The 26,671-nt window shown below is 44.8% G+C and overlaps 1 protein-coding gene and 1 long non-coding RNA gene across 6 annotated transcripts in view; one reads left to right on the top strand and one right to left on the bottom strand.

The window, feature by feature from the left end:
* Positions 1 to 390: 390 nt before the first annotated feature.
* On the bottom strand, positions 391 to 19,692 carry LOC139016564 (uncharacterized). 4 transcript variants are annotated; one of them, XR_011472691.1, is made up of 6 exons: positions 19,458 to 19,692; positions 16,626 to 16,677; positions 13,682 to 13,875; positions 5,930 to 6,072; positions 1,378 to 1,702; positions 391 to 1,279 (listed from the first exon to the last, which is right to left on the bottom strand). It is a non-coding gene; the product is annotated as an uncharacterized lncRNA (long non-coding RNA). The 4 variants fall into 4 exon arrangements; XR_011472693.1 differs by having other exon boundaries at positions 1,378 to 1,594; XR_011472694.1 differs by having other exon boundaries at positions 1,378 to 1,590.
* Positions 18,917 to 26,671, top strand: part of HERPUD2 (HERPUD family member 2) — a 20,456-nt gene continuing 12,701 nt past the window's right edge. Inside the window, exons 1-2 of one of the 2 annotated variants that reach the window (XM_070424779.1) lie at positions 18,917 to 19,042; positions 19,240 to 19,641. In XM_070424779.1, coding sequence (XP_070280880.1) covers positions 19,495 to 19,641 — 147 coding nt within the window. In that variant the 5' untranslated portion in view covers positions 18,917 to 19,042; positions 19,240 to 19,494. The remainder of the gene's footprint in view (positions 19,043 to 19,239; positions 19,642 to 26,671) is intronic. The other variant, XM_070424778.1, reaches the window with a different exon arrangement.

Below are 26,671 nucleotides of genomic sequence, written 5' to 3'. Positions count from 1 at the left end.
CTCGACCCCGTGGAAGTGAGGTGCACACTCTGCCTGGGCTCTAGAGGATCTGCCACTCCAGGACGGGGCTCAGGCTCCCAGCTCCAGGACGGGGTTCAGGCTCCAGGATAGGGCCCTTGGCTCCAGGACGGGGCTCAGGCTCCAGGATAGGGCCCTCGGCTCCAGGACGGGACTCAGGCTCCAGGACGGGGCTCAGGTTCCAGGAGGGGGTTCAGGCTCCAGGACGGGTCTCAGGCTCCAGAAGGGGGTTCAGGCTCCAGGAGGGGGTTCAGGCTCCAGGACAGGACTCAGGCTCCAGGACAGTGCTCCCAGCTCCCAGCCCAGCAAGGTCTGCCTCTACGGGTTGCTACCATTCCCTGCAGCCCCGGCCAAGAGGCAAGGTCTCGGATCCAGGACACTCCGCAAGGAAGTCCCTGCGGATGCAGAGGCCTGGAACTTTCCATGGCCTCTCCCGGGGCAGTCTTTTCAGTCTCCAGTACTTCCATGAATTAGATGCGGAGTACAATGGGAGGTTAGCCACTGTTTGTCAGTTTTTAATGAAAATAATTGGGAAAATTACACCCCTTAAACACTTCTCTAGGACAGTATGTTTTATTCCACTTCCCACTGAAAACCCCTTTTAAAAGGACTGTCCCCATAAAAGGTCTGTTTTGAAAGACTTTGTTTACAGGCAAACACATTTGTTCCATAATAACGAATTTATTTTCTTAAGAGGAAACCAGAGTCAAGATTTTTTTTTCTAACTAAAAGTCATCCTTGAGGTTTCATTTTGAATAAACAATTACTTTTGCGCTTCCTGAAAAACTGAAAGTTGCTGCAGGAATTCTCCCAAACTGCTAGGCTTCTAGGTTGTAATCCCGGGTTCCAGAAGGCACGGGGCACACAGCACAAAATTCACAGCAGCCTGCGCCTGCTCCCCCTCCTGCTGCCAGCCCACCTCCTCAGGTAATGCGTGCTGGACTCTGGAGGAGTCCTTCCTGCTGCAAGTTCTCCCAGGCCAGGGGGCCCGCTGAGTGGCGGGGTTTGTGTCTGCCAGGCCGGAGAGGCCAGACTTCAGCCCCAGCTTTTTTCACATGACATCGCACGGGACATAGTCAACAAGCACGCTGGCACATTCCACCCTCCCACCTAAGGAGCTGTCCCTTGGAGATTTAGAATAAGTCACCCGTCTTCCCAGAGGAACCTCTCCACCATGGCTGTGCTGGACCGTGGTATGAAGCTGTTACTTTGGGATGGGGGAACTTTATAAGCGAGAGCGTAACACAGCAGTAACACTTTTCTAAAAGAAAAAAAAGAGAGAGTTTTTATTGCCTTTGTACATTGCCATAAGCACTTTTGGGGGAAAATATCAGAATAGATTGGAGTTGGAAACCTGACCTTGGCTGTGTAAGAACAGCGAGAATCTGGTACGTCTTCATTTCCCATTCAGGTCCTCAGTGTACCAGGAAGCAGTTTGCTCAAGTTTCTTTTCTGCATTTAGCTCTCCTGAATGCCCAGCCTCAGTGCCTAGGCCCTGCTGCCAAGGGTCCTGCTGGCGCATTCAGCTGCCGCTCCAGGACACAGCCCTCCGACCGCCTCGCCCCTGGAAGTCTGTCTTACAGCACAAAACAGGTGGAGGGACATTCCGCCTCTGGCGCCTGGCCCGCATGTCTTGCTACTTCTATTGCCCAGTGCCAAGAATGACAACAATCTTCTGTGTGTGCTTGGGGGTGGGAAAAACCAGATATAACTGTGGATAGCAGTGAGCTTGCTCGTTGGACAAGATTCCCAGGGCAGCTGTTGTATCTCAGACACTTGGCTCTATTGCTAGGATGGATGAATAGGAACTTTGGACAAATCATTTAAAAAATTATGCTCCTGTGATAACTGCTGAATATATCAGGGATCATTTTAAAGACTGAATATTTGCTAATATCATAATAAGGAAGTTATTTGCTAACATCATAATGGACTTGGGTGAGTTTACACTTTCAATTCCATTCTAACTATCCCGTTTTCAGTAAAGTCATTAGTATCTGTTGGCAAAAATTTGATCTGACACAAGATTTACAATCTATAGCTACAACTGAGACCCAGTTATCATTTAAAAAAATATGTCTTTATTAATTTCAGAGAATAGAAGGGAGAGATAGAAACACCAATGATGAGAGAGAATCATTTATTAGTTGCCTCCTGCACACTCCCTACTGAGGATCAAGCCCACAACCCAGGCATGTGCCCTGACCAGGAATTGAACCATGACCTCCTGGTTCATAGGTTGACACTCAACCGCCAAGTCACACCAGCCTGGCAGGGTTATCTTTTTTAAAAAATTATTTATTTATGGATTTAAAGGGATAGAGGAAGGGAGTAAGAGCGAGAGAAACACTGACTTGTTGTTCCTCTTATTTATGCATTCATTGATTGATTCTTGTATGTGCCCTGACTAGGGATGGATCCCGCAACCTTGGCATATCAGGATGATGCTCTAACCCACTGAGCTACCCGGCCAGGCCCAGGGTTATCTTTTTTATGTGCTGACATTCTTAGTTACACTAACAAGTTGGTTAAATTCACAATGGAATTATAAATTCTAACTTAAGAATTTACCCATTGTTTGTTCTTAGCCAAAGACTTTAACCTATGTTTGATTCAGTCTTGATGCATAATCTTCTTTATTTTGTGTATAAAGAACAAGATTATATTAGTATTCAATTGGTAGTTATTTCTACTAAATTAAATGTACACTTTAGTGGAAGATAAAAATGTGACTAACTGAAATGCTATTCCTGGAAAATGAAGTCTCAATGAAAAGTTCTGTGAATTTTAACACTGTCAGTTACATTTCCTCAAGATCCCCTAAACCGGATTAATGTGCATCAGTTTAAAAATATAGTGTTGAGTGGTTCTGCCTTCATCTTTTCCTTTTGATTGAACCTATCCAGACGAATAGTAACAGAGACAATTGCCCCACTTCAGAGTGGGTTTCGCATGGGCATTATGGATACAGCTACAGGTCCTGTATCACCAGCAAAGCATAGATTAAAATTGGCCTTCACTAAAATGGACTTAACATTTTGTTTTGATTTTTAATATGTTTTTATTGATTTCAGAGAGGAAGGGAGAGGGAGAGAGAGATAGAAACATCAATGATGAGAGAGACTCATTGATCGGCTGCCTCCTGCACGCCCCACACTGGGGATCGAGCCCACAACCCTGGCATGTGCCCTGACTAGGGATCGAACCCTGACCTCCTGGTTCATAAGTCAATGCTCCACCACTGAGCTACACCCACCAGGCTGGACTTAACATTTGTTTTGGTTCTTGGATTGCAGCAGAAAGTTGGCTCCACAGCATCAGCCATCTGGCCTGCCCTGTCTTGCTTCACGCTGACCATTCACTGCCTCGGCTTGCTACTGCGTCTCTTCTACTCTCTCCTAACTCCTCTACCTGAGTCAAAGCCCAACACGACTTCAGCTCTAGTTCTGGCCAACCTGGTCCGTCCTGCTCAGCAGCTGACACTTACCTGTGCCAGCCTTCCTGTCATTCCTGGGGCCTGTTTCCGCCCAACAGTCTCTGCCAGTTTTGCTACTTACAAACCCACGCCTCAACCACTCCCATGGCGTCTCCTTCTGCCACCACCTTTTCTCCGACCCTCCTGCTGTCTGTCTGCCTGTGTTGGCCGCTCTCGGCTCAGCTGCTGGCACCTGCATGAGCCACATACTGATAGAGCCAAACACAAGGTCAACGTGGCCCTGCCGGGCTGACTTCGGTCCTTCCTCCGACCCCGTGGATGTGGCACTGGCACGTGATCTCCTTGGGATTCCAGTCTTGGTTTTCTACTCTTTCCTGGAGTTCGTTTCCCCTTGGTGCCTCCGGGGAGCACCCTCCATGTTCCTTCTCCTCCGCCTCTGGCCGGGGTGCCCAGCAAGTCCCCAGGCCCGGCCCAGATTCACTGGGATGCTCTGTCACTACCTGCTTATCTACCCTTCTTATCTTTTTGGACAGGTGGATAGTGTTGCCTCTGTTCACCTGCCCAGGGTTTAAGGCAAAATACGCCTACAGCCCAGCCAGCGTGGCTCAGTGGTGGAGCATCAACCTGTGACCCAGGAGGTCACAGTTAGCTTCCCAGTCAGGGCACATGTCCAGGTTGTGGGCTCTATCCCCAGTGTGGGGCGTGTAGGAGGCAGCCGATCAATGATTCTCTCTCATCATTGATGTTTCTATCTCTCTCGCTCCCTTCCTCTCTGAAATCAATAAAAATATATTTTAAAAAATAAGCCTACAGATCAGGGCAGCTGCAACTAAATGTAAGTGGGAAAGATGACACTTATGGTGAGGAAAGAGTTATGGGGAAGGAAATGGGGTGAGAGAATCTGAGTGGAGTTCTGAGTAGGAGGAGGTAAGAATAAATATGAGGGAAATGAAAGACTGGGTGGTGGGGGAGGTGAGAAAGAGATTGTGAGTATTGCTGGGCCATGAGATCTACTGACTCAGAGCCCTGCTATTTGACTAGTAACATGCCTTTCACATGCAATGGATGAAGTTTAATGAATGTCACAAAACAGACAACTTTAAAAATACAATGTTAAGTTAAAAAAAAAACACAAATCGCAGAAAGCTATATGCAGTATGTTGCTATTTTATAAAAGGTTAAAATATTTTCATTACAGTGGGGCCTTGACTTACGAGTGTCCCATCTAACGAGTTTTTCGAGATACGAGCCATCTCTCGGCCGATTTCTTGCTTTGAGTTGCGAGCTAAAATTCGGGTTACGAGCCAGCTTCAGATACCCCACCGCTAGTTGGCACAGCAAACGTCATAGTGAACGCCACAACATCAGCCCAGCATTCAATTCATTGTAATGGTGAAAATTGATTTCACATACGAGTAATTTGAGTTACGAGCTCCGTCACGGAACAAATTAAACTCGTAAGTCAAGGCCCCACTGTATGTATGTGTGTGTGTGTGTGTATATATATATATATATATATAAATACTTAGGAATTCATGCCTTTGTTGTCAAACTATAAAAACATATACGGAATGGTAAACACCAGATTCACGCTGGTGGTTACTTACAGGGAAGGATAATGGGGACTGGGCTTAGGAGAGATGGTACCGGGATTTCATCTGCACCTGAAATGTTTTCATTGTTTTTTAAAAATTCAAAGTAAGGTGCTCAGGCAAATAAGGAAGATGTTATACTTTGAGTTGACTGATAGGTACCTGCAAGTTCACTATAGAATTCTTTATAGTTTTCTGTATTCTGGAAACACCTCATTATTAAAACAAAGAGGAAGGAAGAACAGTGAACTCAAGTTGCTGCAAGAAGGGCCTGCATATTTGCACAGATACATTAATTATTTGGGAATATTTAAATACATTTTAAAAATATTCTCACTGGAATATATGTTTTTACTGATTTTCAGAGAGAGAGAGAAGGGAGAGAGAGAGAGAGAGAGAGAGAGAGAGAGAGAGAGAGAGAGAGATATGAGAGAAACAGCAATCGGTTTCCTCCAGTATGAGCCCCACCAGGGATCGAATCCGAAACCTAGGTATGTGTCCTCACTGGGAATTGAACCAGTTGCATGGGACAATGCTGGCCATACTGAGCAACACTGGCCAGGGCTTTAAATATATTTTTAATCTAAATCTTTATCGACACAAATCTATTTATGGATGAAGAGTATTTCAGATTTAGTCCTATCTGAGACTGAAATATAACTCAAATGTATCCTACATATAACCTAGTGTCCCGTGGGGCCCAGCCACTGCAGTCTCATTCAAAAAAACACATGTCTAACCCCAGCAACCTTGGAAGAGAGGGAAGCCTCTGCGGTGGGGGTAGCTGCTGCCACTTGGATCCCACCCTGGAAATATCCCTGTTTTTGACAGGAGAGGTAGCACTATTGACATATGGGACAGACAGAAATGGGATCTGACCTACCTTAAGGATGGATGTGACCTGCCTGGGCTTTTAGGGTTTTTGTAGATTTATCTTCTCTTGGTCCGATGATAGCTGAGATTAACCTCTTTCCCTGGTCAGCAATTATATTCTTTACTTCTCTCCCCCGCCTTCTGCAGAGAACTCTGTGAATTCCATGACATTAAATCATTCCCAACCCTGAGACTCAAGATCCCCCATTACTTCTTCTTCCTTACCTACTTGTATATATTTAATATGATGTATTCTCTAACTTACGACTATTTTTTTCCTGAGACGGTGAACTTGATATTTAAATTCTACTTTCTCACTCAGAGTTCTATCATCTACAGCAAGTTCTGATTTTAGTTCCTCTATTTATAGTTTGTAGAATCAAAAATATGATCTCTCTCCAATTTCACTGCTGTTTGAATTCAAATGTTTGTCATCCAATCCCACCATTCATTGGTTTCCCCAGGCAGATAAGTAAATCCATTACACAGCTAATTTATTAAATGATAGTGATTCCTAGCTCAAGTATTGAATTGTATTCACATCCAGGGGCGCCTCAAATTCTGAACTATTTATGCTAGATTTCTGGAATTCCTTTCCTCTGATGGAATGATTCAGGGCTAAAATAGAATTTTAAAAATAATGACCCTCATTCAAAAATTATACACTCAACCTAGCAAGTGAAAAGGGACGGCAAAAAAGAAAAAAATTAAAATGGGGATAGGAGCCCAGCTGACGTGGCTCACTGGTTGAGCATTGACCTGTGAACCAGGAGATCACAGTTTGATTCCCGTTTGGGGCATATGCCTGGGTCGCCGGCTGGATCCCCAGTGTGGGGTGTGCAGGAGGCAGCCAGTCAATGATTCTCTCATCATCAATGTTTCTACCTCTCTCTCCCTCGCCTCTCCTCTCCTCTCTAAAATCAATAAAAAATATATTTTTAAAAATGGGGATAAGAGATTGCAAATGGAACAAAGAACACAGAAGAAAGTGGTAGGTTTGGGGGAGAAATATTACACTAAAAGAAGGCAGGATGGAGAAAAAGTTTATCGTAAAGGCACAAAATGCTAGTGTCATGGCATACTGAAATATAAATGGAGGTCAAGTGTCTAAATAATGGCCAGACCCAAGGTGTAGATCTGTGACCTTAGGGAGAAGTAGCCTTAAAGATCCCTTACCCAGAGGCCAATTGCACATCTGTGGTGTGGGTTACTCCGCCTTTCTTCTATTAACTAGCCCCTACCAGAGCACATGACATCTGTACAGGGAGAGACCAACACCAACACAGCTTTCCACCTTTCCAAAAGGAGAATTTATTCTATTCCTGTCTAGAGATAACTTTTTAAAAATTATTATTTTTAATCCTCACCCGAGGATATTTTTCCATTGATTTTTAGAGAGAATGGAAGAGAGAGGGTAAGACAGAGAAATATCGATGTTGGAGAAACACATTGATTGGTTGCCTCCTGCATGCATCCCGACCAGAGCCTGGGAGGAGCCTGCAACTGAGGTATCGAACCCAGGACCCTTGGGACTGCAGTCCAAGGCTCTATCCACTGAGCCAAACTGGCTAGGGCTAATGGTAACCTTTTGTTGTTGTTTTCACTTGAGTTACTTTAGGACTCTGGAAATGACAGCTCTGAAGCTAGCCAAGATGTCACACAGGAAGAAATTTTGGTTCTGATGAACATTGGAATAGGAAATTATGAGATATTAAGGGATAAATAGAGGTTTCCCCCTCTTCTTGGCAAGTCAAACGCCCAGTTATCAAAGAGCGTAAGAAAATACTGCATACATGAGCAGAACTGCTTCTGAATAAAATGTCTAGGATGTAAGTGCTGCATCACTTCCCAGTTAAGCATTCTGTAAATAAAGCCTCGCTCTTCCTCTGTGTTCCTGGAAACTTCCATGGGAGACATAGAGTGGAGCGAAGCAGTGGAGCCACCCAGTGGCCGAGTGGGTAACCACAGCAGTCGTGCGCTTCCTGGTGCATTTTGTCCGTTTCCTGTGTGACAAACTGTGTATATTTCCTCTTGAAAATATGACACTAAGCACTTCTAATAAGAAATGTAATAACGGAATAGTAAATAGGAGATCCACAACTTGAATATCACTCTCAGATTCTTCACATAAAAGTCTGAAGAATTTGTGAACAAGCAACCTTTAAAAATAGAAGCTTCCACAGATACAAAAATGGTGGGGAGCAAAGATCATCTCTCATTTGAACAGAGAAAAAGCACCCACTTATGCCGGGCTTTCTTTTCCTCCTTGAAGCGCCTTTACTTTCGTAGGTCCCTTGGTGTCCTCACAAATGTAGGGGTTTATAAGGGCGGAGCCCCACGATTTTCCCTTCCTGAAGTGCTACTCTATAAGCTGCAATTTGGGACAAGAGTGAATAAGAAATGGCTATGTTAACCAAAGAATGACTTTCATAGACAAAATAAAAAGCTATAAGCATATAATTATAGGAGATTCCAGTCATTTGTGCAATAATAAATAATAGATTAAAATACTGAGTTTGGCTGAAGAGTTAGCAGGAAAATGCCTGCAATATGGCCAGTGATTAAATGACAGAAGAAAATGAATTAGAGATAAGAATCAGGCACAACGTTGAGATTCCTGTGGTTGTTCTTCTGGGTGGATAACCAGCAAGTTAATTGGGGGATGCTGCTTTTAGCTACCTGGGATTCCTAGCAGATGTCTGAAGAATGATGCCCCTCCCCCAACAGTTTTTGCTAACCCCAGGATACAGCCCCTCAGTGTGGCCAGATTTCCATCTGGGAGTTCTCCCAGACACTCCGCTGTCTATTACGGCACCATGAAAGAGGACATAGATGGTAACACCAAAATCCTACAGAAACGGAAGCTAGAAGCAGTGTTAAATAGAAACAAACAGAAATGCCATCAATTTTGTGGGCTTTTGTATCAACAGCTCTATCGATTATTGTGACCTTGGGCACATTACTTAACTTCTCTATAGCTCATTTCCCTTCTCTGTAAAATGAGTATTATCATCTAGTCAATAATATTTATTGTTATTATACAGCAGAAATTGTTCTGGGCAGCAGTGATAAAAATAGGGTTAAGGGGAGCTCATAGTCTGGTGAGAGAGACGGACTTACAGAAAGACAATTACCACATGGTAAATGCAGTAGATGTCACTCGGAAGCATTGAGAAAACAGCTAAGGATGGGAAAGGGTGAGTTTGAAAGTGGGGGCTTAGGGTTTATCTTGAAGGGATTCAAAGAGCTCACTAGATAAAAGCACCTGGTAATAGGCACCTTGCTAATGTTAAGTTGCTTTGCCTTCCTTCTGGAGTGATCTTAGGTGCAGCTTCTTGCAACAGAACTGAGCATTTTGCACTGGGCAACGTCAAAGTTGTGAAACATAAACCCCTTCGGGGAGAGAAAATCCTGCATTCTTTACCAATGAGTATTACAAAGACTATACTCAAGAAGCTGTCCCATGACTCCCTAAAGCCTGGAATTTAACAAGTTTTCTTGGTCAAAGCCAGCTTGCTATTTCAAAGACACAACCTAGTTTCAAACCCTAGGGAGTCATGAGGAGTAATACACAAAGAAAGAAATTAAGAAGGGGAAAGAAATGTGAAGTCAGCCAAGATTTTTCTTAAGAACTTTGGCCTTTTCTCTTGACCAATTATGCAACTATTTAAAAATTGTTAGGCATAAAGTTTGGAAATATTTTTCAATAAAACATTAAAAGCATAAAATCTTTGGAGTGCAAAATGCTTTGAATGAATGAATGAATAAATAAGTGAGTGAAATGGGTTTCTAGTGTACAGTATTTAAAGTACTTGACTTAGCTGTCATTCCTCTTTCCTCTTCCTTGTTAATCAAACCAATCCATTATTTTCATGATCCAAGATCTGGCCTCAGAATCTTAACACAATTAATAAGGAAGGCACTACTAACATAAAGAAATGGTTGCCCTGGCCGGTGTGCACAATGGTTAGAGCGTTGCCCTTGCATCCAAAGGTTTCGGGTTCAATTCCAAGTCAAAGGCATGTACCTGGGGTGCAGGTTTAATCCCCAGCCCCTGTTGGGGCGCGTGCGGGGCGTAACCAAGCAATTGTATCTCTTTCACATCGATGTTTCTCGCTCTCTAATCCCCTCCTCCCTCCCTCCCTTCCACTTTCTCTAAAAATCAATGGGAAAAAAATATCCTCGGGGAAGGTTAACAACAACAACAAAATTGTAGTTACTGGAGGTGAACCTGGCAGGATGGTGGAGAGTGGGTGAGGGTGAGGCTCTTTAAGAATGGCGCAGTGAGCCCTAGCTGGTTTGGCTCAGTGGATAGAGCGTCGGCCTGAGGACAGAAGGGTTCCAGGTTTGATTCCAGTCAAGGGCACATGCCTGGGTTGCAGGCTTGATCCCCAATAGGGGGCATGCAGGAGGAGAGAGAATGATGATTCTCTCTCATCATTGATGTTTCTATCTCTCCATTTCTCTCCCTTCCTCTCTGAAATCAATTAAAAAAAAAAAAAAGAATGACGCAGTGAAAGGCAGGCCTCGAGAAGGCACACATGCCAGTCTGGTGGTGTGGGGCCTGTCTTATCTCCTCGGCACAGCTGGAGGCCGAACTGAGCATCCCAGCTGGGCCGGGGAAGGGCAGGGGTGGGGTTTTGATGAACAGAAACTCCGGGGGAAGTGTGAGGAAACGTTGGAAAAGGCCAAGGAAAGCAAGAACCATGTAAATTACTGTTTGCCTTTTGCACATCGCCCAGCCCACTTTGACATGGCAGATGACACACTTCTCCTCACTTTCCTCCTCTGATTTTGGCTGAGATGAGCTGGGTCGCAGAAGCGCCTGGGGCACCTCCCTTACTTCCTTGTCTCTTACAGTCACTTACATGCTTATTTTTTCCAACTAAATTGCAAACTCCTTGAAGGCAGCTACATCTTACTACTCTTTGTGTCCTCCGCGATAGTGAACAGCACAGCTATTCTTAACGCCAGTGGTGGACAGAAGTGTTTTTGCAGGTGAGCTAACGACCCACATGCCTCTCTGCACGTCATGGTCTCTGACTGAAAGCACACAGGGCATCCTATCAAACAGACCCCACCCTTCCCGGCTCTGTCCCCAACTGGCACTTCAACTGGGGAGTTCATCCCAAGGCAGCATCCCCTGCGGCCATGCCAGGCCTGCCACTGAGAGCAACCCCAGAGCTCCATAAGGATGGGGTGCTCCCCTCACTAACATATTTTCTGGGCCTTCTCATGGAATGTTGGCGGGGTAGAGTGGATGTGCAGGTAACACACATGGTACGGTTTAACATGCCTATCTGCCTGGCCCGGGATTCCTTGATCTACATTGTGTCAGGAAAGCTCTGGTATTGCAGCTATATTACATGTAGGCCATGGGTGCCAGTCTTAGTCAACCAATCAATCAATCAATCAATCAGTCAGTCAATCAATTCTGAGAGTTACCTTTAGCTTCATGAACTAACACATTAAATGCGGAATCTCTAGTAAGTGTATTCGTATCAGTTAATTGCCCCAATCTAGTGTCATATGTTACCCTCCTCGATCTCACATTCAGAATACATTCCCACGCAGGTCCCTGATTTCTGCTGAGACATATTAGCAGAGTTTGCCATTATTTTCTGTGTAAGCTATTTCTTCCTGGGTCACAGTGTGCACTTGCCCCTGAGCATGCTGAAATTTAACCCAGCTTATAGGGCTGGTGGGTCTGGAGGAGAATAAAGATCCTCTTTTAAGAAACTGCCCCCACGTGAGGTTATCACAGAGTTTTCCAGCAAAGGGCTGGCTACATCCACTGACAGAGGAGGCTGAGAGTGACGTGGTTTCCAGGTTGTCAGTGTCATCTGGGTCCAAGTGGATGCCCCCACTCCAATGATCAGGATCCCATTCTTCTCTGTGTAATACCCTAACTGTCACAAAAATGTGATGGGTCTGTGCATTCAATTATTGCTGTAATTCAGCAACCCTTCAGTTAAAATGTTGTGCTTGATTTTCAACGATATTACTGCTGTGCCCGAGAGAACTAAATGGTTCCTTATAGCTGTCAGGGAGTGTCAGGGGAGCATTCTGGTCTCTGACTGTGACTTGAGCTGAGAGTTGAAAGACATGAGCTCGTCACTTTCTTCCTATGGGGGCTAAGGTGCTCTCAGAGGAATCGATCTCCTACCCCTGTCCTTATAGACACCTTAACTGCCAGGATGGTCCAGTGCGGCCACCGCTTGGGCAATCCCTGGCTTCAGCTGGCTCATCATCGCTGTCAACCACAGATGAGAGTTGGATGAACTGCCTCATTTCCCACTGGGGAGGAGCGCGGCCAAAGGGCACGGCCACAGCAATCCTCCAAGCGCCTGTGTGTCTGTCTCCTAGGATCACTACTGATGCAATTCTGTGTCAGTCAGGGGCCAGTTAGGAGGCAGAAATAATATGCTGAATATGGAAGATTAAGTACAAAGATTCGTACTCATAACAGGGAATTGGAAAGATAGGGAGATGGCGGGTAAGGAGCAAAGAGAATGCTGAGGAATGTAAGAAAATCAGATAGAGGGACCAGCTATGCCTGAGGGCTGAGACAGACCATCCTTGAAGAGGTCTGGTGACTGTGACTCATCTCACATCAGAGAAGTTCGCTGAGGGTGCAGAGCTGCTGAGGGGGTGAAGGAAAGCTGTTCATGGAGGGTGTTGTACTGATGGTCCTCACTGGGGTGCCACTGGAGGGTTGTGGGAGAAGCTGTTCATGGAAGGGGCTGCGCACTGCTGGCCACTGGGCATGGCTGGAAGGGGCCACAGCAGCAGCCACGGGCTGGGAGAGCTGCCTAAGACAGTGGTTCTCAACCTGTGGCGGTCGAACGACCCTTTCACAGGGGTTGCCTAAGGCCATCCTGCGTATCAGATATTTACACTACAATTCATAACAGTAGCAACATTACAGTTATGAAGTAGCAACGAAAATAATTTTATGGTTGGGTCACAACATGAGGAACTGTATTTAAAGGACCAGAAGGTTGAGAACCACTGGCCTAAGAGGACACTGCATGCTCAGGCCGGGGATCTCTCCCTCCTCGGGGTCCCTCCTTTGCCCTCCACTGTCAGAGTTTATTTCAGCACAACTTGAAAAGGAGAACTATTTAAAGAATTTATCCCTATTATCACAAAGCAGGCAGTGAAGTGTTTGGGGACTCCTTTAGGCAATAATGTAATAATCAGCTCAATAAATCTATGTCCTTTAACTGGGAAAACCTTACAGGGAAGACGGGATTTTATGGGGGCTTTGGCAGTTGTTACGAATGGCCCCTTGAGGAGCTGATAAAAGCCATGGACTCTCCCTCTGGATAACTGCACACGTGTGCATACGGACAGTCTCATAGGCAGTCCAGAGTAACTGTCTGTAAGAACCCCTGGTTAGGCCAATGACTGTTCCCCATGTTCAAATCAGTGACTTATTTATTTGCACTTAGAGAAGCAAATTTAACATCCTAAACTCAACTATGTTTGCTTTCAGCAACAAAGATAAACATTTGAGAAACATAGCCAATAGTGCTAGATAGTTCTATTTTGGAGGGAGGAACTTGGTGAAATGTATCTGGAAGAGAGAGGCTGAATACCAGAGGAAAGGCAAGCATTGTGAAACAATTGCAAGACCACCACTGGGATTTGGACTTGGGTAGCTGCCTGTAGACGGAACAGGGTATCTATCCTGACCTGCTGTGCTTTGGGAAGGTACGTTATGGCAGCTGGCCTCCAACACGACACGGATGGTCCTTACCTCCTGGTGTTCATGCTCATGTGTTCTCTCCTCCCACACCGACTCGGAGCTGGGGTTTGTGACCAAGAGCACCGTGCTGGTGACGGGATGATTTCTGAGACTAAGTCAGGAATGCCGTTTCTGCTTTTGCCTTGGTCCATTGGATCTCTTTCTGGGGGAATCCAGCCACCATGTTGTGAGCAACTCAAGCAGTGCTGTGGAGAGATCCACAGGGAGAGGTGCTGAGACTTCGCACCAAGAACCAGCTGCCTTGCCAGCCTTATGGAGAGCCACCTTGGAAGTAGATCCTCCAGTCCACTGGGCCTGCAGATAACTGAATGCCATCTGCAATCTTGACTGCAGTGTCATGAGACATCGAACCAGAACCATCAGCTAAGCTGCTCCCAATGTTGTGACCCACAGTTTTGGGGTAATTTGTTTTGCAGCAATAGACAACTAATGTATACATTTAGGTCAAAATTCTCTAAAGGGTGAAAAATATAAGGGATTGCGCCCGCCCCCCCCCCCCCCCCCCCCGCCCCTCCGGTCTCTCTGGTCACCTGAAGGAGAAGTCAGTATAGCTATTTAGCTATGTTTTTTTCAAGCATTATCATAAATAAGTCACTCGGTAGAATCATCAGAGAAATAACAGACTTCTGTGTTAGCCAAATGGTCACTCTAAGTCAGGGGTGGGGAACGCTTTTTCTGCCAAGGGCCATTTGGATATTGATAACATAATTCGCGAGCCATACAAATTTATCAGCTTAAAAATTAGCCTGCCAAATTTGGTCAAACGTTTAATTAACTCACCCCTAATGCCTTGGCAGGGCCAGACCAAATGATTTTACAGGCCTTATGCGGCCCGAGGGCCAGACATTCCCCACCCCTGCCTAAGTACTGACTGGACACGTAGTTTCTGAAAAGCCGGAAATCCAACTGCTAAACCAGCTTATGAAGATTTCTATTGATGCAGAAATTTATAGAAATAACAGATGTGTCCTTATGAAGATTGTTCTAAAATCACAGTGTGTCTAAATGCTCATTACAGCTGCCATAATTGATGAAGGTATACAAAATAGTGTGTGCCCAGGTGAGTGAGTATTCTGAAGGGGTCAGAAACTATGCTGGAGGATGGCTGAAGGATCTGGAGCTCTTTAATTTGGAGAAGAAGATGAGAGAGAGAGAGAGAGAGAGAGAGAGAGAGAGAGAGAAAGAGAGAGAGAAGTTCAGGGTAGTGGGAAGTGTGTGCATTCAGAGGAATCGGAACTCTATTGGAAAGCTACTAGCTGTGTGACTGTGGGCAGGACATTTAGCATTTCCTAGCTTCACTGTCCTTACTACCTTTGAGGGTTGTTCTGAGGTTTCATCAAATCACTCACGTGCCTTTTGATGCATATGTGGATTTCTTTCTTCCATTTTCAATGGTATGGTTCATAATCAAACATCTGGGACCCATTAAGATTTTGAGAGTGCAATGTTGAAATGAGCTAATTTTCCTAGGCTGTAGCTGCAGGATTTCATTTGTTTTTCAAATAATAAACTTGATTAATATTTGATTAGATGCTTTGTGGCACAGCATCTTTTTTTTAAAGGGAAAAGACAGGTTTGTTGTGTGTAGAAATAGAAGGAATCAGAAGCCAGATGGCCAACATCATCATTGAAATTTGCAACTGCAAGATCATCACTGGACTAAAGTCTTTCCTCCCAAGAGTTTATTAAAAAAAAAATCACACCAAAAACAAAAGCCAAAATATCACAAACTAGGTTATTCAATATCAATAATGTATTTTACCTTCCTGAAAGGTATTCCAAATTTCAGCAAAAAACAAACAAACCCCAGTAATAAGGCCTTTATTTTCTTTAAAATAGTAAAAGAAATCGGAATATAGCAGACTGAGTCAGTATAGGCTTTTCTAGCTGCCCTTCCCACCCCAAAGATTACAACAATTGGAAGTAAATAAACACCTCACAAATACTGGAGTCGGTTTTTATTATTTACAAATAATTTTTTAAATCTTTGTTTTTATTTGTTAACAAAGAAAGCTACTGTAATGGCAGATCAACCCAAATTCTTGAACTAGCCACTAAGATGACGTGTACTGAATTAGTTAATAGTCTTATAAGTAGATTTAATCTTAACGATCACAAATTCTTTGTTATCTATTAGCATCCTATTCTTAAGCACTCACTACAGGCTGTCCTTAAGTAACAAATGGAAGCTGAGCTATGCAATCCTTCTTTCACATTTCCTTTTCTTCTTTTTATAGATTTTTTTATTGATTTCAGAGAGGAAGGGAGAGGAAGAGAGACAGAAACATCAATGATGAGAGAGAATCACTGATTGGCTGCCTCCTGCATGCCCCATACTGGGGATGGAGCCCTCAACCTGGGCATGTGCCCTGATGGGGAATCGAATGGTGACTTCTTGTTTCATGGGTCGATCCTCAACCACGGAGCCACGCCGGTCAGGCTACACTTCCTTTTCTTACCTGTGACACACACAATGACTAGGCACCCAAGGCCCACAGCAGCCTCTGAGTGACTGCTGAATTGCATCCTCTCAATGCTATCTACTTTTTCTACTGGAGGTTCCAAGTTAAACACTGTCAGTATTCTGGGGACCACTTTCATACATGGTTCTACATATATACATAATTTAACAAAAATGGGATATTTATGTACAGTTTTTATTGTGACCAAGTTCAATAGCATCAAAAGCATTTTTAGGTACTTAATTCAGGTGGCTATAAAGTAAAAAAAAAAATCACTTTTCAGACCCTATATATATCATTTTTATATCCATGTATTTCAATTTCTTGAATGTTCATTACACTTTAAAGTATTTTTGTCCATGCTAGTGAACCTTTGATGGGCTCTGCTTTAAATAGTGCTCATCAGCCCTGGCTAGAGCATTGGCCCGTGGACCGAAGGGTCTTGGGTTCAATTCCCAGTCAAGTACACGTACCTGTGTGCGGGAGGCAATCAATTGATGTGTCTCTTCACATCGATGTTTCTATCTAAAAACAATGGGAAAATACCTCTGGTGAGAATTAACAGCCAAAAAAGAATAGTGCTTATCATAGTGAGGTGTACATTCTGTTTTAATATTTTTATTAATGTATATTCTCATTAATAATGTACATTTCACAGTGCCAAGTGAGAGGACCCCATTACTCTAAAGCAGTGGTTCTCAACCTTCCTAATGTCGCGACCCTTTAATACAGTTCCTCATGTTGTGGTGACCCCCAACCATAAAATTATTTTCGTTGCTACTTCATAACTGTAATTTTGCTACTGTTATGAATCGTGTTGTAAATATCTGATATGCAGGATGTATTTTCATTGTTACAAATTGAACATAATTAAAGCATAGTGATTAATCACAAAAACAATATGTAATTATATATGTGTTTTCTGATGGTCTTAGGCGACCCCTGTGAAAGGGTTGCTCGACCCCCAAAGGGGTCTCGACCCACAGGTTGAGAACCGCTGCTCTAAAGGATTCCTGAAGTCTGAGTCACAAGCATAAGTGACAAGATCTGCAGGTTTGGGTGGTTGTGGAGATTTCCTGACTTAAATAAGAATTAGACAAAAAAAAAAAAAAAAAAAGCCAGAGAGGTGACAGTTTGGGGCTTATATGGTGGCACGATGGTGCCATAAAGGATCCAGCGTCTTTTAATTATTCTGCTGTGTTTGTTGCTTTGTGACTAAACTATGGCTGCTGCACCTCCACTCCTCCAGGAAGAGAGACAGGTGTAGGGCAAGGATGAGCCCGATCTGCACATGTCCATCCTTCCCAGAAGCCCCAGCAGCAGCTTCAACTTTCATCTTATTGGCCAAATTGTGTTAAAATGGCTGCCCTTAGATATATGGGAGTCTAAAAAGGTATTTTTTCAGCTAGAAAAAAAGGTTTCACTAGGTACTAGTCAGAAAAAGACCAGAGACTTCTACAGAAAACCGGAGCAAGCTGTCCTTATCCCATGACAAGAAAGAGGACTTCCCCTTATTTCAGAAGAGCATTGAAAGGGTATGGGTGATGGGGTAGGTGTCCTACCACAAAGGGCCAGGTAAAGGAGGAGAGGTGTGAGGGACCCATCCTGCTGCATGCGCGGCTGAGAGGGAGAACTTGCTCTTGGTCACGAGCACAGTGGTAGCGAACCATCACTAACCCTCTGAAACAGGAAAAGGAGATCAGCTCCCCAGAGTCCCCCAAATCATCTGCTTGCATCCTCTGGACTCCTGGAGCTGTGAAAATGCACATCTAACCGACTTTAACTTACTGCACTGGCTCCCAAACTCGTGAAGAAAATGGAGAGTGAGTGAGTCAGCTTGGGGCACTGCACTTAACCTTTGCGTTCCCATGTTTAAGCCATAAAACAGAAAAATAACACTGTGCTGAACACACAGTAGGTGCTCAGGACACACTTGTCAACTTTTGTGAAGACCAAGAGGAAGGAAATGGAAATGAACATGTGTTTGGGAGACTGCCACTCGCTAGACCTGTACCAGACGGTTTCCATACACCGCTCATGGACTCATCAGCACGCAGTCAGGTAGGCATCACGGGCTCCATCAGAAGTAAACTGAGGCTCAGGAAGGTTAACTAACCACTCACACTAGGAGGTAGACTTCAGGGTGATCTGAAAGCCTCTGCGCCTTCTGCAAAGTGCCCCACGGTCTCTCCGCCAAAGCTGCGGGAGCCTTGCTTTGCAGACAGTCCACACTTGACATTTTGAGCAGAAGTCGGATTTAACATTAGACTTTTCTAGAGACAACTCTTAGGATGGAGGAACCCGCCCCAAATCTTCGGGGTCTGGTCCAAGCAGGACATGCTAACGCCCGCTAAGCTAGCGGTGAGGCCTGCGCGAGGCCCCGCGGGCGCCGGCGGCGCAGGGCTGGCCGGGAACTGCGCCCGGGCTGTCCTGGGGGAACCCGGCGCGGGTGGTCGGCGGGTCCGGCGGGCGGGGCGTCGGCAGGGCCGCGCGTGACGCACTTCCGGCCTGCGGCTTCCGGCTTAAAGGGCCCGGACCTGGGTCCCAACAACAACAAAACGGGTGCGCGGGCGGCGGCGCCTCGGCTCCAGTCCCCGCCCTCCTGCCACCTGCCACCTGCCGCCGCCCGGCCGCGCCTGGCCCTCGCCGGCCGCCCCGCCGGCTCCCCGCTCCCGCCCCCGCCCTGCCCCGCGGAGCCGCGGACCCCGGCCGCGCCCTTCGGCCAACTCCTCCCGCTGCGCCCGCGCCGCCTCGCGAGACCCGCTGGCCGCGGCCGCGCAGAGCAGCAGGAAGGGAGCGGTCGCGGCGGAGGACGCCCGGCCCGACTGTGCGGCCGGCGGCCCTGCCCGGGCGCGGAGGGCGGCGGTGGCGGGCCCCGCGACCGTCTCAGGTATCTCTGCCCGGCGGCCGCCCAGAGCCCGGCCTTTCTCCTGCCCGCGAGGCGGGGCCGTGGCGTAGGGGCCTTGTTGCGTTTCAGCTCTGGGGTCGCGGCGGGGACGGGGCGGCGGCTCGGGCCGGAGCGCCCCCACCCCTCCCTTCCTCCCTCCTCACAGCTCTCTCTCTCTCTCCCCCCGGCCCCCTCCGCAGTCCGGAGTCCGGCGGAGCCTAGCGGAGCCCGGACCTGGCGGGGAACGCTGCACCCGCGGCCGGGCCCCCAGACCCCGCCGCCGCCACCGCCCGCCGTCCTTGGTCCCGGCAATGGCCTTTGCATCGCCCGGTGCACTTGTGACTGACTTGGACCCGGAATATTAAGACCCACTAGCTTCGTCCCCATCCCGGCCGCACCGGCCCCTTCGGGCTCTTACCTGCTGCCCCTCTGCACTCCGCCGCCTGGGCGGCACCATGGACCAGAGCGGGATGGAGATTCCTGTGACCCTCGTCATTAAAGCACCGAATCAGAAATACAGTGACCAGACCATTAGCTGCTTCTTGAACTGGACCGTGGGGAAACTAAAAACGCATCTCTCTAACGTGTACCCTAGCAAACCAGTAAGTGTCTGACAGCTGGGCCCGCCGCCCGGCGCAGCCGCCTGCCCTGGGCTCGCTCCCCCCCCCCCCCCCCCCCCCCCCCCCGCAATCAGGCTGGTAGACGGGGAGGTCTTGTGTGTCCCGAGGTTGTGTGCGTCTCTTGAGTGTCCGAGCCATCATCAGTATCTTCCTGATGAGGTTCAGTTAATTAGTAAGCGTTTACAGAAGTATCAAGGGACATAGGAATTGCAGGCAGGCATAAAAAAAGACCATTTTCCTTGGACTAAAAGTCATCAACCTAATATGGGATGACAGATGCATTCTTAAAAAAAAGAAGCACTGCAATTCATGTTAAAGCTGCTTTTGCTTATTAGACTAAAATTCCTCTTTACTTTCAACACTGGCCCAGAAAGTTGCTCACCATGTTGAAGAGCAAATGTTTCTTTTCTTGGAAATAAGTATGTACCCCTGTAAAAGTCACATGTTCAAGACTAGTATATTTCTCCTAAGAAGCAAAGAAGTATGAGTTTTAGACTCACATTCCTCTGCCCCTCCCTCCGTCCCTCATTTTTCTGTTGTACCAGGACACAGACATTTCACTGATTTGAAGGGAACAATTCTTCCACCCCCTCCACCATTTGGTGCATTTTTTTATTCCCTTCATATGGCCACTTGTAAATCAGTGTGGTAGTGTTTTCCATTCTGAATCATATCTGGATATTGCAAAGATAATAAATAAAATACAGAGTACAGCTCCATCTGTCCCCAAAGGTAGGTTTGAAAGGACATAGTTGGTAATTAAGTCTTGATAAATAACGAAGGCATGTGATCCACATCCAGATGTTGATGAATTAGGACTGTTTTGGTGTTATTGTATTAAGTGTAGTTTTAGATTTCTGAAATAATTACAGAAATCCTGCGGTTATTGCAAGAATAGGAGGTTTAGAGAAACATTTCTCAGTTGGCATTAGCTGTGTTTGTAAGCACCTTGTGATACAAATATTTTTAGTACAGGAAATAAAAACCCGGAGGTATTTAAGGACTTGGAACAAACTAGCTGGAACTCTCATTTATTCAGATCTTTTGTTTTAAAGTTAAAGTTTACACAAGGGGTAACAATTTGTTTTAAAAACCTAGGCTTTACAAAAGATTTCCTATTGCATGTGATTCGTTTTTGCACCATTTCGAAGTAGAAAATAGCTTTTCAGAACAGTCAGAATTTAAAGTCATAGATTTCCATAGTACTGTTCATAACATAGTCTGAATACCGTTCCTAAGTAATACACGTCCCAGTACATACTCTCAAGTATGTACTTAGTTGAGGTTCTTTATATTATATGATTAAACCAAGTCAAAAGGAACTCGGTTTGCACTCTGATAGACCAAGAGTTCTTGCTTTTCTAAAACTTTCTCTTTTGTGAAGACTCTCAGTGAGGAATGTGAAGCCGGTCGGCCTTACCTGCGCCCTCCCAGCACTCACCTGTGCAGGCTGCCAGCGCTCACCTGGGTGGGTCAGCTGCTGGAGACAGAGCAGTTACAAACTTCTCCACAGCCCCCCCTCCTTATCTGCCTGCTGCCTGGACACACTGGAGACTCGCGCAGGCTGTAGCATAATATGCAACCTAGTAATTGCCTCACTACCTAGTTTTGTGGCAAACCTGACATTTTTCCTCCTCCACCAAGTCTTCTCCAACTGAATTGCATTATCTGAAGGTTATTTCTAGGTTAATGAGAGTGGGTGGGCCTTGGGGGAGTCGCATGTGTTTATTTTCATAGAACTTCACTGAAAGCTTTGTATGGTGATTGGACAAGACAGGCTTACAGTCTAACTTAGTTATCACATGAGAATTTGAAGTTTCACCGTTGTTAAACAGACCAACTGTTAAATAATACCCCAAAGCCATAGGTAGTCCTCAGTCTAGGGAAGTGGAGTTCCAAAAGTTTTCTTTGTCAGGCTGTTAATTAGAACAGAGAACATTTTGCAACATAAGCAATGTTACATGACAACTTAATACATTACACAGGAAGTTTAGGTTCTTAGGACCACCCACAGTGATTACTTAACATTGATTCTGTGTGTTTAACAGAGGTCATTTTTATGCCTGGTTCTGTGCACATCTGCCTGCTGGGGTGGGTGGGCTTGGCAGCAGAGTGGGGTTCCAGTGCCTTGTAGAAGCACTTGTCCCCCAGTAAGAGGTAGAAGAGTTGACGGCTCTGGTCAGCGCTGCTTTTTGCTGGGTGTGATGGTTCACGGGTAGGTGGAAGGCCTTGGTCCCTGTGGGCGGTGGCCTATAGGAAAATAAATGGAAGCTGATGGAGGGAGAAGAATGGATACTTGAAGTTGTTCCTCTTAGGATCTCTACAGAGATAGGTCATGTGTCTACATGCTATTAATGGGATTCAGCAACAGTGTGTAAAATCTTAAAATTCTAGTTTTAACAGATATTGACTTGACTTAATCATAGATAATCTCCACATGGATATTTTAAATTCAATAAACTCGCAACAGATAAACTACCCCCACCCAAGCACACTTTCTTGGGCTTCATTTATTGACTTTAATTTGGATTTTATTGATGTGGCGTTTGAATGTCTGTATGCCAAGCATGAAAGGCATGGTAAGAGTCCCTTGCTCTTATGAAGCTGAGGTCTAGTGGGGGGATACAGAGATGAAAGAAAATAACTAATATTATGGAAATGGTGTTACAGAAAGGGGTGTACTGAGTGTGGCAGAAGCACAGGGAAGGAACAGTCAACTCGGGTCCAGGGTCCAGGTATAGCTGTTTTAAGAAGAGGTTCGTTCACAGGGACATTTTTCTTAGGGTTGGTAACAGTTTTAAGCATATAAGATGAAAGCTTTTTATTTATTTATTTTTTTTTTAAAAAAAATATATTTTATTGATTTTTTTACAGAGAGGAAGGGAGAGGGATAGAGAGTTAGAAATATCAATGAGAGAAACATCGATCAGCTGCCTCCTGCACGCCCTCTACTGGGGATGTGCCCACAACCAAGGTACATGTCCTTGACAGGAATCGAACCTGGGACCCTTGAGTCCGCAGGCCGACGCTCTATCCACTGAGCCAAACTGGTTAGGGCAAGATGAAAGCTTTTTAAAAGCCTGTTCTCTCAGAGCTCATGTTGCACTGATCTAAGTACTTTATATACTTTACTAGAGGCCCAGTATACAACATTCGTGCACTTCAGTGGGGTCCCCCTCAGCCTGGCCTGCACCCTTTTGCAGTCCGGGAGCCCTCGGGGGATGTCCCACTGACATCCTAAGCCACAGTTGGACATCCTTAGCGCTGCCCCAGAGGCGGGAGAGGCTCCCACCACCACCGCTGTGCTTGCCAGCTGTCAGCCCGTCTTGTGGCTGAGCAGCGCTCCCCCTGTGGGAGCGCACTGACCACCGGGGGGGCGGGGCAGCTCCTGCATTAAGCGTCTGCCCCCTGGTGGTCAGTGCGTGTCATAGGGACCTGTCATTCCGCTGTTTGGTTGATTTGCATATTACCCTTTTATTATATCGGATTACTTAGCGTGATAATACTATGTAAAAAAGATTATGGATCCATAATGGGCTACACAGGGGAAGGTGTTTTCCTGGTAGGAAGTAAGGCAGTTGCCATATTTATGCAAACGTTACAAAGTCATTATTAACAACCTCAGATATGGAATTGAGCTCTTTGGAGTTTTGCTTAACTTTGAATGGTATTGATTATTGGTTTAGAACTGGGAAGTGTACCAATTCATGTTGATAGTGTATGTAGATATTATTCTAATAAGACATTTGTCATCGCTTCAGGACTTTTGATTTTGAGATCCTGAAATTTTGGTAATTGCTACAAGGGGTGAAGCTGCCTGTGAAGAAGGCCCCTTTTACTTGAGTAGTTTCAGACTTTTATGTAGCTTGTAGATGTAAATATCAAAATGGTTGAACTCCATATTATCCAGTAGAATGCACTGTCCTGGAGAAAACTTGAAAAATAAGAATCTCTAAATCCATTAGGCACCTTTCTCGTTATCTCTCTCATTCTTTTACTCTTCTCATACGTATATAATTACTAAGATGGACCTGACTCAGTGAATTCAGTTTTGAATGAAAACCTTCCTGGAGCTTGTATGCCTGGCTTTCCACTTTTCAGTGTTGAGGTCGAATGCCTGCCGAACATGTCCCTCAGTACAGGGTAGATTTCCTGTGTCTTGGTGCTTCAGACTGTTAAAGCAGTCAATTTCTTACTTAGGCCTTCCAGCTCTCCTGCCCGGCTAGGGGGTTTGTGCTGTTTTTCAAATTGTTCCTTCACTCTGAGATTCGGTTAGAAATAAAGAAAACAGGAATAGAACCAGCTGTGTAAGTTCTATTTCAGAACCAAATTGCCTACAATTGAGATGGACATCTGACTTTCATTATCAGTGAAAATAGCTTGTGTAACATAATTTGAGGTTATGTCTCTTAATTTTGTAATTCCCCATTATCTTATTTAGGCAGGTCATTTAAAAATCTTATCTGCTTAACCACCTCTGAACTGATTCAAAGAGGCTGTAATCCATGCACATTTAAAAAAAAATTATAAGACAATTATCATAAAATTTTAGTACATAGGTTTAAGAGGGTTTCATGTCACATAGTATAGTTCACATTTTTAAAACTTTATTAAATTGAGTGTGAAGGCTGATGAAAAGTTAAAAGTTTTGAATGAATGTGGGTTAAAATTTATTTTATGTAACTCCTTTGTAGCCTTTTCCTAATGTCTTTATGGGAAAATAACAGTACAAGTTTGTTTAATCATGCATCAGTGCTTTTTAAAATAGGATTTTTCCAGAACTTCAGTTTATGTTTCTCTCCTTTACATAATAAATGCATACTAATTTTTAAAAGGTTTTATTTTAAAAAAAAGAAAGATTTTTTAATTGATTTTTAGAGAGAGAGGAAGGGAGCGGGAAGAGAGAACCGTCAATGTGAGAGCGGAACAGTGATTGGCTGCCTCCTGCAAGCCCCTACTGGGGATCAAGCCCAAAACCTGGGCATGTGCCCTGACTGGAATCGAACTGCAACGTTTTGGTGCAGGGGACAATGCCCAACCAACTAAGCTACACCGGCCAGGGCAGTACATACTCATTTGATAGTCTCAAATGCTTTTATTTAACTATTATAGTTGTATAACTAAATAATAGTTAACTACTATTTAACTATATTAACTGCCATTTACTAAGTGGTTACTGTGTGTACCAGATATTCTGCTGAGCATCTGTTTCATCACATTTATTCCTTAGAGATACCTTATGATGTTAAGTTTTATTATTAGCTCTTTTTTTTTTTTTTTTTTTTTTGCCCAAGTTCATAGAATTCTATGTAGTAGAATTTGAATTTTAGGGACTTGGCCATATCGGTTGTATGCTTTCAAATTAAAAGAACTATAAAAAGAGGTCTATGTGTTTAGATCAGGGGTGGGCAAACTTTTTGACTCGAGGGCCACAATGGGTTCTTAAACTGGACCGGAGGGCCGGAACAAAAGCTTGGATGGAATGTTTGTGTGAACTAATATAAATTTAAAGTAAACATCATTACATAAAAGGGTACGGTCCTTTTTTTTTTTTTAGTTTTATTCATTTCAAACGGGCCGGATCCGGCCTGCGGGCCGTAGTTTGCCCACGGCTGGTTTAGATGGTTTGTCATTTAATGGCTACAGGTGAATGGGTTGCATAACCTTAATACTGTTCTAATGCATCTCAACTTAGTGTATGGTTACTTCTGCTGATTTTGATAAATGATGGGGAAGATGGGGGATATACTCTCTTAAGACCTCAAAGCACATTGCTTTGCCCTATCTTCTCACATTCCTGCTTGTTCGTGTGAACCATAGCAGGCATGTACTTTGGCAGTCCCTGCTGTATCTATACCTGATTTGTGCATGGCCTGTGAGTGGAAACAGCTAAGCAGGGAATGTCCCTGTGGAGTTCTAGAGGAAATTCTTCTGTAAGCTCTGTGTGCTGGTGTTGCTTACAGTTGTTGCAAGGAGATAAGGTTTAGAGACAGTTTGGGTAAACTATGCTTCCATTTATAGTGTTTGTGAATTTCCTGGGGCTTTAGGTGGGCTGGATCTAGTGGGAGTGGGAGATATGTTCCAGTACAGATCCCCAGCACTCACTTCCCACAGAAATGATGTTTTGTGCATGTCTTGGGAACCAGCTCTTCAAAGCTATTTGACCCTTGTGACAGCTGTATGTAAGTACTGAAATGTTAACAGTTACTGCTCTCAGAGGACTCTGGTCATCGTTCTTTGAACTAACATATAAATTGTAGATTGTTTTTACTGAGCTATTTGATTATTTTGAAGTTGGATGTACTAAGGACATGCTTTCTGAAAGCCATGCATAATTATGAGAGACGCATTTAGTTCTTCACATAAAAAATTTAAACTTTTGATACCAACTAGGTGACTTCTAGAAATGTAAAGTATTGCTGGCTTTGTAAAAGTCAGCTACCAAACTCTTGTGAATATTTAAAACCCATTAGGGATGCATATAGTACTTTATCTGTTTTTGATGTCTGATTAAATGTTGAGAAGTCGGACACTTTAGATAATAATATGTAACTCTTTTAGAAAGAGAAAAGTCTTTCCCCAATTTAGGATTTATCTTTGCATTTTTGACTAGCCGGCGAGCTTTCCTCACCTTGGTTTTTTAGCAGTGTCTGCTGAGTGGGTGGCAGAGTTTTGGGGTCAGCTGGTTAAGCAGCTGGTTATTAGGGTGGTGTAGTTTTCTCTCTGCCTGTTCGGACCACCATCAGGATGTTTCCAGCTTGGTAATTTAGATGGCAATGCCCGCGCTGGGGAAGGATTGCAGGAAGGGTGTCTGAGTCAGGAAGGAGCTTAGCTTATTGGAGAGCTAAGTGAATGCCAGTTTGGCTAGTGAGCGAGGAGGAAAGAATACCATCAGTGGAGGTTGGAGAGAGACAGAAACCAGATCTGCTGGGACTGTCTGGCGATGGTAAGGCATTAGATTTACACCCAGTGTGGTGGGAATCCAGCCGAGTGACAGGGTTGATTTACACTT

The sequence above is a fragment of the Myotis yumanensis genome, unplaced genomic scaffold (genome assembly GCF_028538775.1).
Source record: "Myotis yumanensis isolate MYYU_CA2020_CCGP unplaced genomic scaffold, mMyoYum1.0.hap1 SCAF_9, whole genome shotgun sequence".
NCBI classification, from domain to species: Eukaryota; Metazoa; Chordata; class Mammalia; order Chiroptera; family Vespertilionidae; genus Myotis; species Myotis yumanensis.
This window is presented reverse-complemented; position numbering and strand designations above follow the sequence as displayed.